The sequence below is a fragment of the Erythrolamprus reginae genome, chromosome 10 (genome assembly GCF_031021105.1).
Source record: "Erythrolamprus reginae isolate rEryReg1 chromosome 10, rEryReg1.hap1, whole genome shotgun sequence".
NCBI classification, from domain to species: Eukaryota; Metazoa; Chordata; class Lepidosauria; order Squamata; family Dipsadidae; genus Erythrolamprus; species Erythrolamprus reginae.
This window is the reverse complement of record NC_091959.1, coordinates 2,284,343-2,299,721: the sequence shown is the minus strand read 5'-3', so window position 1 is coordinate 2,299,721 and position 15,379 is coordinate 2,284,343. Positions and strand designations below refer to the sequence as shown.

Below are 15,379 nucleotides of genomic sequence, written 5' to 3'. Positions count from 1 at the left end.
TAAGGAGCATCAGAGAGTCACCAATGAAGGGGAAATCTTTCATTCTCTCTCCCCCACTTCTCTCTTCTGCTAGAGATGATTGGGGATGGAGGCTAAGACATATGATGAGTAGATGGCGAAGGAAGGGAAAAAATATGTTCGCTACAAGGACCACTGGGGCAAACGAGATCACTATGCTGGATTTCGTATTTCATCACCAGTCGGGCGCTTCCCAAGCACCTAGGACTGCGTGATGTAGCGGCGAATTATATTTGCCGATCCCAGGAAAGCGGCCTTTTGCAATTGACAGATGGAGATTTTGTCAATTCCGATGGTTTTCAAATGTCCGCTGAGATCCTTTGGTACTGCGCGCAGCGTGCCAAGGACCACTGGCACCACTTTCACGGGCTTATGCCAGAGTCGTTGCAACTCGATTTTGAGATCTTCGTATTTCACTAATTTCTCTAGCTGCTTCTCCTCAATTCTGCTGTCTCCTGGGATTGCGATGTTGATGATCCATACTTTCTTTTTCTCCACGATCACAATGTCTGGTGTGTTATGCTTCAGAATTCGGTCAGTCTGAAGTCAGAAGTCCCACAGTTGTTTTGCTTGCTCATTTTCGACCACTTTTTCGGGCTTACGATCCCACCAGTTCTTTGCCACTGGTAAATGGCAGTTCTGGCACAAGTTCCAGTGGATCATCTGTGCCACAGCATCATGTCTATGCTGGTAGTCAGTCTGTGCGAACTTTTTGCAGCAGCTGAGTATGTGATCGATTGTTTCATCTGTTTCTTTACAGAGTCTGCAATTTGGATTATGATGATGATGATGATGATGATGATGATGATGATTATTATTATTATGTTCCATCAATGACATAAAGGGGATTTTGATTACGGTATATTAGCGGGAGAGTGGGGAAGATAAGACCTGGGCGATTACCTTGAAAAATTCCGGGGGAAATTCAGCAGGATTGTGACTTTCTTGGAAAGATGAATGAGCAACCGGGGAGAGTCTCAACTTCGTTTCTTGAATAGCTGCGCAGGCCTGTGAATGATGACAATTTCTTAGATTCCATTAAAATGAGTGATTACACACCGCCCTACATTTTTCCCCTGAATGCTGTTTCCTTCCTCGATGACAGACGATCCTCCTTCTACCAATCCAGCATTATCTCAGCTGCTGCATCAAACACTTGAGTGCCGCAGCATAAGAAGAATGTAGAAAAAGTTGAGTCAGTTCAACTATAACACGATTTGAGTATTGCCCACAAGATCATATGCTACAACGTCCTACCGGTCAATGACTACTTCAGCTTCAACCGCAACAACACAAGAGCACGCAACAGATTCAAACTTAATACGAACCGCTCCAAACTTGACTGTAAAAAATATGATTTCAACAATCGAGTTATCGAAGTGTGGAACTCATTACCGGACTCAATCGTCTCAACCCCTAACCCCCAACATTTCTCCCTTAGACTCTCCACGATTGACCTCTCCAGGTTCCTAAGAGGCCAGTAAGGGGCGTACATAAGTGCCCTGGTGTGCCTTTCGTCCCCTGTCCAATTGTCTTTCCTTTCTTTCACCTATCATATATATTCACTTCCTTTCATATATCCTCTCCTCTAAGTTCACTTTTACCCTTATATATATATTACCACATGTCTATTTTTCTTCCTATGTATTTGTGTATTGGACAAATGAATAAATAAAATAAATAAAATAAATAAATAGCAACTGTTGGCTTCCAGTTCAGGTGGCCATTAGGTGGGGAGTGGGCCAGTCCGTGGAGGAATGGACTAGGAAGGGCTACGTCTCCTTAAACACGACCTAAGCACAGCCCATAAAACCATCTGCTACAATGTCCTTCCTGTCGACGACTACTTCAGCGTCAACCACCACAACACACAAGCACACAACAGATACAAACTTAAAGTAAACCGCTCCAAACTCGACTGCAGGAAATACGACTTTAGTAACCGAGTAGTTGATGCATGGAACTCACTACTGGACTCTGTAGGATCATCACCTAACCTCCAAAACTTTACCCTTGGACTGTCCACTGTTGACCTCTCCTGATTCCTCAGAGGTCAGTAAGGGGCGTGCATAAGTGCACCAGGGTGCCTTCCGTCCCCTGTCCTAATGTTTCCCTTTTACTAGTATCATGTACATAAATATTGTTATATCGTTTGTAATATCACCAATACATACTTGACAAAACAAACAAACAAACAAATAAAATGAGTTTTGAAGAATGTAGTCCTCAATCACAAGCAACACATGCATTAAGTAACCACTCCAGTGGAGGAAAGATAGACTATTTAATAGATGAGAACATTTTCGAAGTGGGGGATTGCCATTTCTCCTTCTCCTTATTTGCTTGGTCAATAATTAAGAGAATAACAGAATAATACAATAACAGAGTGGGAAGGGACCTTGGAGGTCTTCTAGTCCAACCCCCTGCTTAGGCAGGAAACCCTACACCATAGTGTTTCTCAACCTGGGAGTTGGGATCCCTTTGCAGGGTCAAATGTCCATTTCACAGGGGTTGCCTAAGACCACAAGGGAAAAGACAAATTTCTCACAGTGTTAGGAGCTAAAGCTTCTATTCTGGCGCCTTGGAACACATTTTTACAATCCGACCAATCAGGTGTTTGCAGTGGAGATGTCCCTCCGAACTTCCCACCAATCAGCTTAAAGCTCTGTTGGGAGAATTGGTGCTAGACTTATGGTTGGGGGTCACCACAACAGGAGGAACTGCATTAAGGGGTCGCAGCATTAGAAAGGTTGAGAACCACTGCTACACCAAGTGGTTGTCCTTAAAAACCTCCACGGTTGAAACACCCACAACTTCTGGAGGCAAGTTGTTCCATTGATTAATTGTCCTCACTGTCAGGAAATCTCCCCTTAATTCTAAGTTGCTTCTCTCCTTGTTTAGTTTCCACCCATTGCTTCTTGTCCCACCCTCAGATGCTTTGGAGAATAGCTTGACTCCTTCTTTTTTGTGACAACCCCTGAGATACTGGAAGATTGCTATCCTGTCTCCCCTGGTCCTTCTTTTCATTAAACTAGACCGCTCTTTGCAAGCCAAGGAAATTATTGCAACTGTCCTCCATATGTTTTAGCCTCCAGACCTCTAAATCCCCTAATTGAAGGGGTGGAGAGTCACAAGCCAACATAGCTAAAGGCCAGATGGCAGAACCACCTAGAATAGCCGATTGGAACAGTAGGAATTTAAGATCTAATTGGATCTCCACATTCTTTGCTGCGGTTCCCGTTTTTCCCAGTGATGAATGTGTTTTCATCGTCTTAGCCCATCAAAACAAGAGATTTGTTGTTAAGATGCCCCGGCTCAGACAGATCAAATGTTCTTCTTTCCGTTCTGCACACCTCAGGAAGCAATATTTTTTCCCCCTTGTCAAAGAGCGCTCTGCATAGAACAGGCGTTGTTAAAAAAGAAGGAGAGGCAAGCATTGTCTATCTCTTGAAGGTGAAGAAAGAGAGAAAAAGAGAGAGATTTAAGACTCAGGCACCAGACAAGACAATTTATAAGACAATATGTTCAAGAATTGTAGCTGTTAGGTTGAAGCTTCTGTAGATATGTTAAAGCGTTTGGGGACGCCTTGCAGATCGAATGTTTTTCTCCAGTTAGTGCTTAAGTCCCTGGAGAATCTACTGGATTTTTGAAGCTATTCCTCATTTTAGATGCCTAAGAAAGCACTGGGTTTTTTTCCTTGCTTTAATAGTGTTGTGGTTAGCTCTGGCCCAGCTCCTGCCCCAAGGAATGTGCAGGTGGATGTGGGGGAAACATCCACATGCCGTAGGCCTGTTTTGCTCCCGATGGAATCTGCCGACGAAGCCTCCTCTGACCAAGGAAGCGTGAGTGACAGGGAAGAGGGGAGTTTGGCAGACAGCGCAGGAGGAGATCAATCATCTGTATCATCCCTGGATTCTGAACAAGAATTAATGACACATCCACGCATGCGTAGAGTGATGCATAGGAGACAACAACTGAAGGATTATTACAAGAGAAAATGAGGCCACCTGTAGTTGGGTGGGGCTGCTGTAATTAGTGCTACAGATAAAAGTGCAGCCTGGTGTTTTAGCCTCATGGCAGTTTATCTCATTCATTGCTTTGTCAAGATCGTGGTTTTTGTGCTGTTCAAGGTTGTGTGTGGACTCTCTAGACTTTAGAATTGGACTCAGTTTCCCAGTTATTGGGTGAGCAATTGGATTGCATTTCACCTGTGCCTTGTGTGTACCAGAAAATCCCTTTGACATTTAAAAAGGGAGCTGTTTCTGTTTTTCTGTTTATAAAAACTTTTGGGTTTTCCTTTTATCGTGTGGTGTGTGTCTTCCTGGACTAATTAGCCTGTAATTACAGGCATTTGAAACACACCGGCAGAACAAATAGCAATAGCATTTAGACTTATATGCCCCTTCACAGTGCTTTACAACCCTCTCTAAGCGGTTTACAGAGAGTAAGCATATTGCCAAGAACAATCTGGGTCCTCATTTTACTCACCTTGTAGGGATGGAAGGCTGAATCAACCTTGAGCCTACTGAGATTCGATCTGTCAAACTGCTGGCAGAAGGAGCTTGTAAGTACTTTACTCTAACCACTGCACCACTCTCCAGGGAGTGGAGAGCTGAAAGACCATCAACTAACTGTTTTAATTTGTGAAGCACAAATTAAAACAGGAAAGGAAAGAGAAATGAAAGTTTATCTTATCTGCAGAAATTCATTGGGACCAAGCCAAGCCACATTGTGTAGGTCTTTCACAGTATGAATTTATTCATTTAATAAAGCCCCTTTGAATAAATTTCAGATGGTCGTTGTCCAACAGCGAGGTCAAGAATTCCAGCAAAGGATTCCCCCTGTGCTCAAGAGGTAATAATGTGCATCAACCATCTTTCTTCCTTCACACAACCTTGCTTCTGACCTGTAGGGAGGCCAACACAACCGAAAATTAATCTGTGTTCTTGGAGGACTTCTCTTTGGGCAGGGCTGTGCTCATGTTGTAAAAATAAATTTATTGCTGTAATTTCATGCTATAAGATGCTCCATCTGCATCTCTTTATAAAGATCGTGCTTCATAAATGCAAGAATAAACATTTATGTTGGAGTAAACCTTGAGGGCAATTACTCCTTTGATTCTACAGGGAATTATGGCCTTGGTGTATCTGAAGCCCTGTAGCTATGAGAGAACAACTATTGCAAAGTTAATCTCTTTGGTCCAAGATGCAACTTCGACACAATTTGCACGAAGGGAGAAATACTAAAACCATTGCTTGTCATTGAGCATTGTCCAAAAAAGAGGGAAAGATTCAAGTTAAATTATTTTGGACATTGAACTGAAAAATGTGCCTTTTCCACAAATTTATCACAGAGATCCTAGTCAGCCCTAAATTATTGAAGGCAAATAGATATTTATAACAATCTGCTTATGATCTGGGATGGGTTTTAAGTTGAGTCTTTCCAATTCGTTGCTCAGTCTTTTGGTCAAACACCTGCTTGTCTGGAAAGTTTAACAAAAGGACAAAAGGAACCGATAAATAATATCCTAAATAATCCTTTATTATTTTCTTTATTTAATTTGTCTTGTTTGCCACCCAATCCCAAAGGACTCAGTGTGGCTCACAACAATAAAACTATAAAACAGTATGAAATCAGTATGCAACTGTTCTGTCGAGCTCTCTGGTAGACTCCTCCCGAAAATTCACAGATACAAATTTCAGACACGCACACGTTTGAAAATTCAAAACAATGTTCTTTATACTGAAAATTCAAATAAACTAAGCCCTCTTTTTGTATAGCCAAGAGCACTCGTCTCCAAACTGGTAATTGGTACACGTTCCTTATCAGTTCTGTGATACTTAGTTTGCAGCTGTGAGGCAATTCACAGTCCTTCTTCTTTCACAAATGAAACACACTTTGCTCTGGTTTAGTTTCAAAGCGGGGGAAAATCAGCACACAAAAGGTCAAAGTCAGCAAAGCAGTCACGAAACACAACGATCAGATAATCCTCCACAATGGCCAAACCCACAGGCTGCTCTTTATAGCAGCCTCACTAATGACCACAGCCCCACCCAACCACAGGTGGCCTCATTTCCTTTGATAATAATCTCTCAGTTGTTGCTGCCTATGCATCGCTCTCTGCATGCGTGGCTGTATCATTAACTCTTGTTCTGAATCCAAGGAGGGGCTAGATAATTGATCTCCTTCTGAGCTGTCTGCCACACTCTCCTCCTCCCTGTCACTCATGTCTTCTTGGTCAGAGGAGCCTTCATCATCAGATTCCACCAGGGGCAAAACAGGCCTGCAGCATGTGGATGTCTCCCCCACATCCACAGTCCTTGGGGCAGGAGCTGGGCCAGAGCTAACCACAACAGCAACTAATGCTTTTGGGTCCCAGCAGAAATGATCTCCAATGTAATAATTTAGAAAGACATTTCTGACCATGATTCCTTTTGATGATCCTCCTACCTCAGTTCTGGCCGTGAAGACCTTCTCTTCGAAGTAAGATTATTTTCATGGCTCCACTTGAAAAATATTGTCTTTCGAAAGAGAATCCATTTAGGTTTTCTCATTTTACGAATCCCTGCAGGTGGGATGGAGTGGCATGTAAGCCAGTGGAAATTTAAAGCCCTGGGGAAAGTTGATTTGTGCTTTCAAGGTCTTCTTGTTTACAGTCCTGTAACGCTGAAAAAAGAAAGAAAGATTTGCTACTTTTCATCTCTCATGCTATTCATCTCCTTGGTGTGTTTTTTCCATGTGAACCTCACCCAAACTGTTCACAGCTTTGATTTCCTACAGTCGAAAGGATTTGAAGATTGAAGATTGCACAATAAAAGGGATTACGGTTGGAAATTTCCCCCCTCTCGTAACTGCAACACCTTTGGGTCCGTTTGAAGCTGTCTTATCCGTTCGGACGATGTTGGCCGGCTTTTGAAAGCAGGACTGAATTTATTACAGATTGGCTGGAGAATTCTGAGAGTTGAAGTCCTCACATCTTGAAGTTAAACTCTGCCCTGTAGGATTCAGCCTTAATCAACACATTATCTGGATTAAATAAAAGTTCTTCAGTTTTAATACTTTAATAAGAGTACTACAACTTGGAAAGTTACCAGTGATTATGGACTGGGGGCAGGGGTTGCATCTGATAAATAGACAACCCCCCCCCCCCCAAATATATATATATATCTATTTTTAGTTATCATAGGTTTAGCTTATCCTCAATTAATTCATTTAACCTTTTATGCAAACCATCCAAGCAATCTTCTGTTGCTGCATCTCATAGCAATGTAATCTGTAATTATTTATTGTGTGAAGATGAACTTAATGTTCTTCAAGTTAAGGGGGAAAAAAACAGCTTACTGTTGCCATCACTCCTCAGCTAAGGATTATTTTTTAATTATTAATATAAGTGTTATTATTATTATTTTCAAAGCAGAATACTCTATCTGAGCCCCGAGACAGTGTGGGTGTTAAAAAGAAATTTGGGTGTATGTGAGCATGTAAAAAGTAGATGCTCCCTCTGGTTGCCAACCAACTTTTAAAAATAGATCTAATAAAAGTTGCTTATAAAATATGACAAGTATTGCCAGGGAGGGGAAGAGAGAGAGAGAGAGAGAGGGAGGGAGGGAGAGAAAGAGAGAGCGCCATAGTGGCAGAGTGGCTAGAGTGCAGTACTGCAGGCTACTTCTGCTGCCTGCCAGCTGCCTGCAATTTGGCAGTTCAAATCTCACCAGGCTCAAGGTTGACTCAGCCTTCCATCCTTCCGAGGTCGATAAAATGAGAATCCAAATTGTTGGGGGCAAGAGGGTGACTCTGTAAACTGCTTAGAGGGGGCTGGAAAGTACTGTAAAGCAGTATATGTCAGAGAGGGGGAGAGAGAGACAGAGAAAGAGTTATAACAACCTAACATACTATATGGAATTAACATTTTTAGGTTCAAATGATTATTGCTTAGATACATTATATGAAGACCCTGCTGGAAAAAGTGGAAGGGTTAAGGTTTGGGTTGGATTGGGTACAAGTCAAACCAAGTTGCGATGGTTATAGATTAAGGAAAGAGAAGTGAATGAGTAGCCACAAGGTTGGGGGATTTGATTACAACAGCAGTGGTTCCATGACTGAAAGATTTGAAGGCTCAGGTGGTGGGCAGGTCATTTATTTATCTATTTATTTATTTTTATTTATTTATTGTTAGAGTTGAAAGGGACCATGCAGGTCATCAAGTCCAATCCCCTGCCTGAGCAGGAATCCTAAAGCACCCCAGCCAAGTGGCAGTCCAATCTCCTCTTGAAAGTGCCCAGAGTTGGGGAGTTCACAAACTCCGCAGGCAGGTTGTTCCACTATTTGATCGCTCTGACCGTCAGGAAGTTCTTCCTTACTTCTAGGTTGAATCTCTCCTTGGTCAGCTTCCAGCCATTGTTCCTCGTCTGGCCCTCTGGTGCTCTGGAGAATAGATTGGCCCCCTCCTCTCTGTGGCAACCCCTCATATACCTATATACAGCTATCATGTCCCCTCTGGCCCTCCTTTTCTCTAGGCTATCCAGGCCCAGTTCCCTCAATCTCTCTTCGTAAGTCCTGGTTTCCAATCCCTTAATCATCTTGGTTGCTCTTTTTTGCACCTTCTCCAGAGTTTCAATGTCTCTTTTGAAGTGTGGTGACCAGAACTGGATGCAGTACTCCAGATATGGTCTGACCAGGGCGTAGTAGAGTGGTATTAATACTTCCCTGGTCTTGGAGTGTATCCCCCTGTTGATGCATCTTAGGATAGTGTTGGACAAAGTCTACCAGTGGGCTACTAAGAGTCCACATTGACTTGATGGCACTTGATTGATCCATCAAGCAGACTCTACATAACAAAAATATGAAGCTTTGTGGATCTGCAGAAGACTCCACCATGCAAGTTCTAGCTTACATTGAAATATGACTTCTGCAGATCCGCAAAAGCTCTCATGATACCACCAGGACCAATTTGCTCTTAGAATCCAGGGTCCACATTGATGGGGGTTCTTCATTTCATCTTTCCTTGAAAGCATCTCTTCAGGTCTCCACAATCCATGAACCTGATTGTTCACCCCGTTCCTCCGACCACACAACCAGAATCTTCTCAATCCACCCTCAACTGCCAGTGACAAAGTGTGTTTTCACACCCATCTAGCAGTGTGTGTTTTCACATCCAACATCTTCAATTTCATATGCACGCTGATCTCAGGGACGTTATTGCAGGAGATGAAAATGCGAGCCAATATTTCTTTTTACAGTTCTGGGAGGGAAAAAAAGTCATTTCAGACCAACATTGATTTTCAACTCCCATGACCCCCTCCTCATTCTTTCTTTTAAAAAAAAGAGAGAGAAAAGAAAGCTCCCCAAAAGCTGTGAACAGGAAATCTCCTCCTTTTTCAGTTGAGCTTCAGAAAATGACAGCTCCAACTTTGAGGCAGAATTAATTTATGCCCAGTTTGTTAACCTTGTAGAAAAATCGCAGAGTTCTATCAATTATCTGGGACACCTCATTTGAAATCCAGCCACAGCTAACTTTGCTAAATTCCATTCCCTTCCATCATAGCAACGTTCAATTGCTTGACCCTGATTTTTTTTTTAAACCCCCTACCATACTCTTATGGTAATTCCTTTTTGTTCTATTATTTATATGCATAACTTTAGAAAGGGAGCATGAACTACAAGCTTGTTACAAAGCAGATGTTATAAGTCATTACTGATGTAACTACTACAATCATTACCATCCTACATTCCAGGGTATCCAGCAACCTGGGAAACAAGGGATTTTCAGGGAAATCGTCAGTTTGGGAAATATCAGGAAATTATCAGGGAATTCATGAAAAAAACAGAATAAATCAGAGGGGGAAACCCCCCAAAATGTATTAAAATGTTTAAAAGTCAGGGGGAAATCATGTAAAAAAACCCCATGGATCGCGCTGCCTGGCAGAGTCAAGTAGAAATGAGCATAACTGTGGCAACAACTTGCTTCCCCAGCTACCAATATTTCTCCATGGCTTAGCCGTTTTGACTAGATGGCAAGTTACAGGGAAATGTCAGGAAAATATCAGGGAATTTCAAAATGATCTCCCCCCTGGACACCCTGCATCCATGTACAATATTCATGTACTTTCTACAGAAGGATAGGACATAGTAACTTTTAATTTTCAAACTTATTTTCCTCTTATTCCACAAAGGTTTTCCAGAATGTCAAGCTGTAGTGAGAGCAGAAATCCCCATTCCAAAGTTGATGCATAAATTAGCTAGAATCCAACTTTGGAAACACAGAAATTGGCTCCCGAATTTCAATACCCAATTTCAGGTTTATATTATTATTATTATTATTATTATTATTATTATTATTATTATTATTATTATTATTATTATTATTATTATTTATTGGATTTGTATGCCGCCCCTCTCCGGAGACTCGGGGCGGCTAACAGCAATAACAAGACAGTATACAATAATAATCCAATACTAAAAACAATTAAAAACCCATTATTATAAAAAACAAACATACATACAGACATACCATGCATAAAATTGTAACGGCCTAGGGGGGAAAGAGTATCTCAGTTCCCCCATGCCTGGCGGCAGAGGTGGGTTATAAGTAGCTTATGCAAGGCAAGGAGGGTGGGGGCAATTCTAATCTCTGGGGGGAGTTGGTTCCAGAGGGCTGGGGCCGCCACAAAGAAGGCTCTTCTCCTGGGACCCGCCAGACGACATTGCTTAGTCAACGGGACCTGGAGAAGGCCAACTCTGTGGGACCTAACTGGTCACTGGGATTCGTGCGGCAGAAGGCGGTCCCGGAGATATTCTGGTCCGATGCCATGAAGGGCTTTATAGGTCATAACCAACACTTTGAATTGTGACCGGAAACTGATTGGCAACCAATGCAGACTGCGGAGTGTTAGTGTAACATGGGCGTATTTGGGGAAGCCCATGTTTGCTCTCGCAGCTGCATTCTGCACGATCTGAAGTTTCCGAACACTTTTCAAAGGTAGCCCCATGTAGAGAGCGTTACAGTAGTCGAGCCTCGAGGTGATGAGGGCATGAGTGACTGTTAGCAGTGACTCCCGGTCCAAATAGGGTCGCAAAGCTGTTGAGAGATACTGCCATTCTAAGCTAGCAGATGGACCAAAAGAAAGTCAAATCCACAGATCAAACTTTTCCTTCATCTACCCAACAAGTAACCAGCAGATTCTCAAGAGTTCTTTGCATTCATACCAAGCTGCTGCTTACCGTAGTCATTAAATCCTTCTCCAGGTGTTTACAGATATTTTTTGGAGTGTAAAAATAAGAGAAAAAGACACTGGCTATAACTCACAATAATGATTCCCCATTATTTCAAAAAAACAACTTATTTCTGACCAAGGTGTGGAACCTTTTCAACTCAGGGTAGGTTTATTACATACTCGTAATTCTTTAAACCTTCCTAAAGTGATGTACTTTATGGAGGGTTATGTGTCCGTGTGTTGATTTTTGAGTGTTGTATACTATTAAACTTGAGAATAACTTTTTCCCTGAGTTTGAGACTCAGGAATGACTAGTGGTTGGAAACAATTCTCCAAGCATTCATAAACAAGAAACATATTCTAAAATTGCTAAGAAACCTTTTTGATATATAGTTATAAGGGGATAATCCATTCCATAAAAATAGATGAAATTCTGTGTTTCTCAAATTACTGTAATTGAATATAATCCGAAAGATACCATACTGTTTGTGTTAAAAGTATATATTATTCTGGGCTTCTGAGAAGTATATTTATTGTATTGAGATACCCAAGGGATACACAAAAGCATTCTTACAGAGACCAATTTCATTTGACAATGGAAAAGACACAACATTTTAGCGCTGAATACTGATGAGTTGTACTAAAATTGTTATGCCTCCATTCTTGATAAATATTCCTTTTCTTTCCTGGATTTCTTTTATGCATGTTCTTTAATCCCTCAGCTGTTTTTTCTTACACAAAAGTTTGATTTAGTTTATTTTCCCAGCTTTGCAATTCAAGCAAACATTATATGAAGATTGGCAGCGTTATAAAATTTATTTTTCCCATGGTGTGTTACATATCCAAGTGTATGTTTACATGCAGTTTTCCAAATCATTCCCCATGATATAATGCATGTTTATCACACATTTATTTTCCCAATATATAGATTTCTGAAGGCATTCCCCCCCCCCCCCCAGTGACAAACTGATGCTTGGAAGTGTAACTTGAAAAAATGTGTGTTAAAAATTCCACTCTTTGACAAAAATCCCATGTGGTTAGGACTGACTTGAGATGGATACCTTATTACTTTTATTTTAAAAAGTGGGCAATGTTTTTAGCACTTTGAATTTGTAGTAGGAAAATAAATAACAGGGTGGCAGATTTGGTTTTTTTGGTGTTGTATATTTCATGGTTATAATTTGTCTCCTGGGGCGATAAGTCAGGATAGACACATTTGAAATAATAATGAACACTGTAGATTTGTCCTTAAGTTTACTAGCTATAAAATATTACGGAATTGTTATGCGACCCATCTGTTTCCTTCTTTGGAGAGCTCCCTGACTTTGTTAGATAGAAGACAAATATTAAGTCACCCAGTGAAGTGAAGAGCCACTAAGCCAAAGGAATCTCAAAAGACAAAGTGGTCAGACTTCCCACAAAGTTGTGTTAGCAAAACTTCTCTTCCTGGAGGTAAGAGCATTTTCTGACTGATTCCTCTGGCATAAAACTCATTTTTTTTTTATTTTGTCCAATACACAATGAGGGTTTTAGTGGGTATATATCTATATACACATAGTAAAATACATGATGAAGGTTATAGAGGAGATACTCACAGTAAAATATATCTATGAAATAATAGAAAAGAAGATATAGGAATAGAACATATCAATGAAAGAATAGAAGAAGAGATCTAGGAATAGAAGAAAGGTATAGGAGATATAGGAGAGCAATAGGACAGGGGACGAAAGGCACTCTAGTGCACTTGTACTCGCCCCTTACTGACCTCTTAGGAATCTGGATAGGTCAACCGTAGATAATCTAAGGGTAAAGTGTTGGGGGTTTGGGGATGACACTAATGAGTTCCACGCTTTGACAACTCAGTTACTGAAGTCATATTTTTTACAGTCAAGTTTGGAGCGGTTAATATTAAGTTTAAATCTGTTGTGTGCTCTTGTGTTGTTGTGGTTGAAGCTGAAGTAGTCACCGACAGGCAGGACGTTGCAGCATATGATCTTGTGGGCAATACTTAGATCTTGTTTAAGGTGTCTTAGTTCTAAACTTTCTAGGCTCAGGATTGAAAGTCTAGTCTCGTAAGGTGTTCTATTTCGAGTGGAGGAGTGAAGGGCTCTTCTGGTGAAGTATCTTTGGACATTTTCAAGGGTGTTAATGTCTGAGATGCTATATGGGTTCCAAACAGATGAGCTGTATTCGAGGATGGGTCTGGCAAAAGTTTTGTAAGCTCTGGTAAGCAGTGTGAGATTGCCAGAGAAGAAGCTATGTAGGATTAGGTTTACAACTCTTGAAGCCTTCTTGGCTATGTTGTTGCAGTGGGCTTTGGCACTTAAATCTTTTGTTACTAGTATACCAAGGTCTTTAACCGAGTGTGGATTATCTGTGATAATTTGATTATTCAGTTCGTATTTGGAGTTCAGATTCTTCTTCCCAATGTGTAGGACAGAGCATTTGCTAGTTGAGATTTGGAGTTGCCATGTGTTAGACCACTCAGAAACAGCGTCCAGGTCTTTTTGGAGAGTAGTTGTGCTATCCGTGGTGTTGAAGAGTTTTATATCATCGGCAAAGAGGACACAGTTGCTTGTGATGTAATCGCAAAGGTCATTGATGTAGAGAATGAAGAGTGTTGCTGTAAGGAATATCCTTCTGGGTTCAGTTCCAAGTGGGAAAAAGACCCTGGATTCATGGAAGTTGCTTGGAAAGCATTGGTGTATCTCTATACACCAATGACTGCATCTCAAATCCCTCTGTTAAACTTCTGAAGTTTGCAGGTGATACAACAGTGATTGGTCTCATTCATGACAACAATGAAAGGGGAGGTTGTATCCTGCAGCAAGACTTTTTAACATATGCCAACAATGTCTGTCATCCCTGATCCTTTGGGACAATCATATCAGAGCTGCATCTTCGGGAGTTTACCAAACCCAGCCAACTACCGACCAGTAGATATGAAACTGAAGTCTTCAATGAAACACAGCAGCAGGGTTTCTTGCAAAAATATATTTACTTCTTATTTACTATCTGTATTCTACCTTACTATACATAAGTCACTACTAGTATATCACTACTACTATTACAACTATCTCAATTACAGCAACTTACAGGAACCAACAGAGAGCAACAACAGGGAAATCACCAGCAAGCAGCGAGCACAAAGGCTCTCACATATTTATACATTTATCAGCCAATCAGGTTGCTGCATACTCAATTAACTCAGAATGATTCAGCATTTCCTTCGTAGTCCTTCCTTCTACATTGAAATATTACTTCAGGATATTGCTTTATCCTGACAAATCTCATGGATGGACAAAATGCCACATCCAGGCTAAACATCTAGAGGATTGAACAACCCATAATAATCTCATAGAGGAGTTGGTTTTCAATTATCCTTTTTCTTAGCTTTAGCTGATGGAGGCACTTAGCTTAACCCTGTGCATGGCTCAGTCATTGTTGAACTAAATTTACCCATTTGGGGTGTTCCTAACTCCCTAGTTCAGAAAATTAGATTAGATTAGATTTAGTGGATTTATATGCCGTCCCTCTCCGCAGACTCGGATTATAATTATAGGATGCATGATTGTTTTGTAATAAGAGTTTTTAAAACTGTTTTAATATTAGATTTGTATATGATGTTTTTGCTTGTTGTGAGCCGCTCTGAGTCCTCGGAGAGGGGCGGCATACAAATCTAATAAATTATTAATTTTATTATTATTATTAAATTATTAATTATTATTAATTATTGGAAAATTAATAGAGAGGATAAAAGGGAAATAACCAATGTATATACCGTCACGTACCTTTTCTTTTCTTTTCATCTGTATTGTGTTACATTATTAGGTATATGTTATGTTGTTTAAATGTTTTATAAATTAAAAAAAAAACCTTTTAATTAAAATAATAATAAAAAAGAAAATTATAGGAATAAAGTCCAGTGATGTGAAGGTCAATTCAACTTCTGCAACAGCCTATTCTGAGCTGAAAAGCAGGCGCCAATGAATACCTGTAATCCTGAAATTGCTATGCATAGCTCCCTTCTCATTTCTATTTTCATATCTAAAGCCGGAACGTTTAACATCCACAGGATGAAAAGGCAGGTTTCAAAGAACAGATGGGTGAGTTTGAGGAAGCAGGAGTTTAAAACCCAGCATCTTTCT

The 15,379-nt window shown here is 40.7% G+C and overlaps 1 protein-coding gene across 1 annotated transcript in view; it reads right to left on the bottom strand.

Annotated features, from left to right (window-relative positions):
- Positions 1 to 5,731: 5,731 nt before the first annotated feature.
- Positions 5,732 to 15,379, bottom strand: part of MTMR10 (myotubularin related protein 10) — a 780,230-nt gene continuing 770,582 nt past the window's right edge. The window contains exon 17 of the mRNA XM_070762186.1: positions 5,732 to 5,921. Within this exon, the coding sequence (XP_070618287.1) occupies positions 5,882 to 5,921 (40 nt within the window). The 3' untranslated portion in view covers positions 5,732 to 5,881. The remainder of the gene's footprint in view (positions 5,922 to 15,379) is intronic.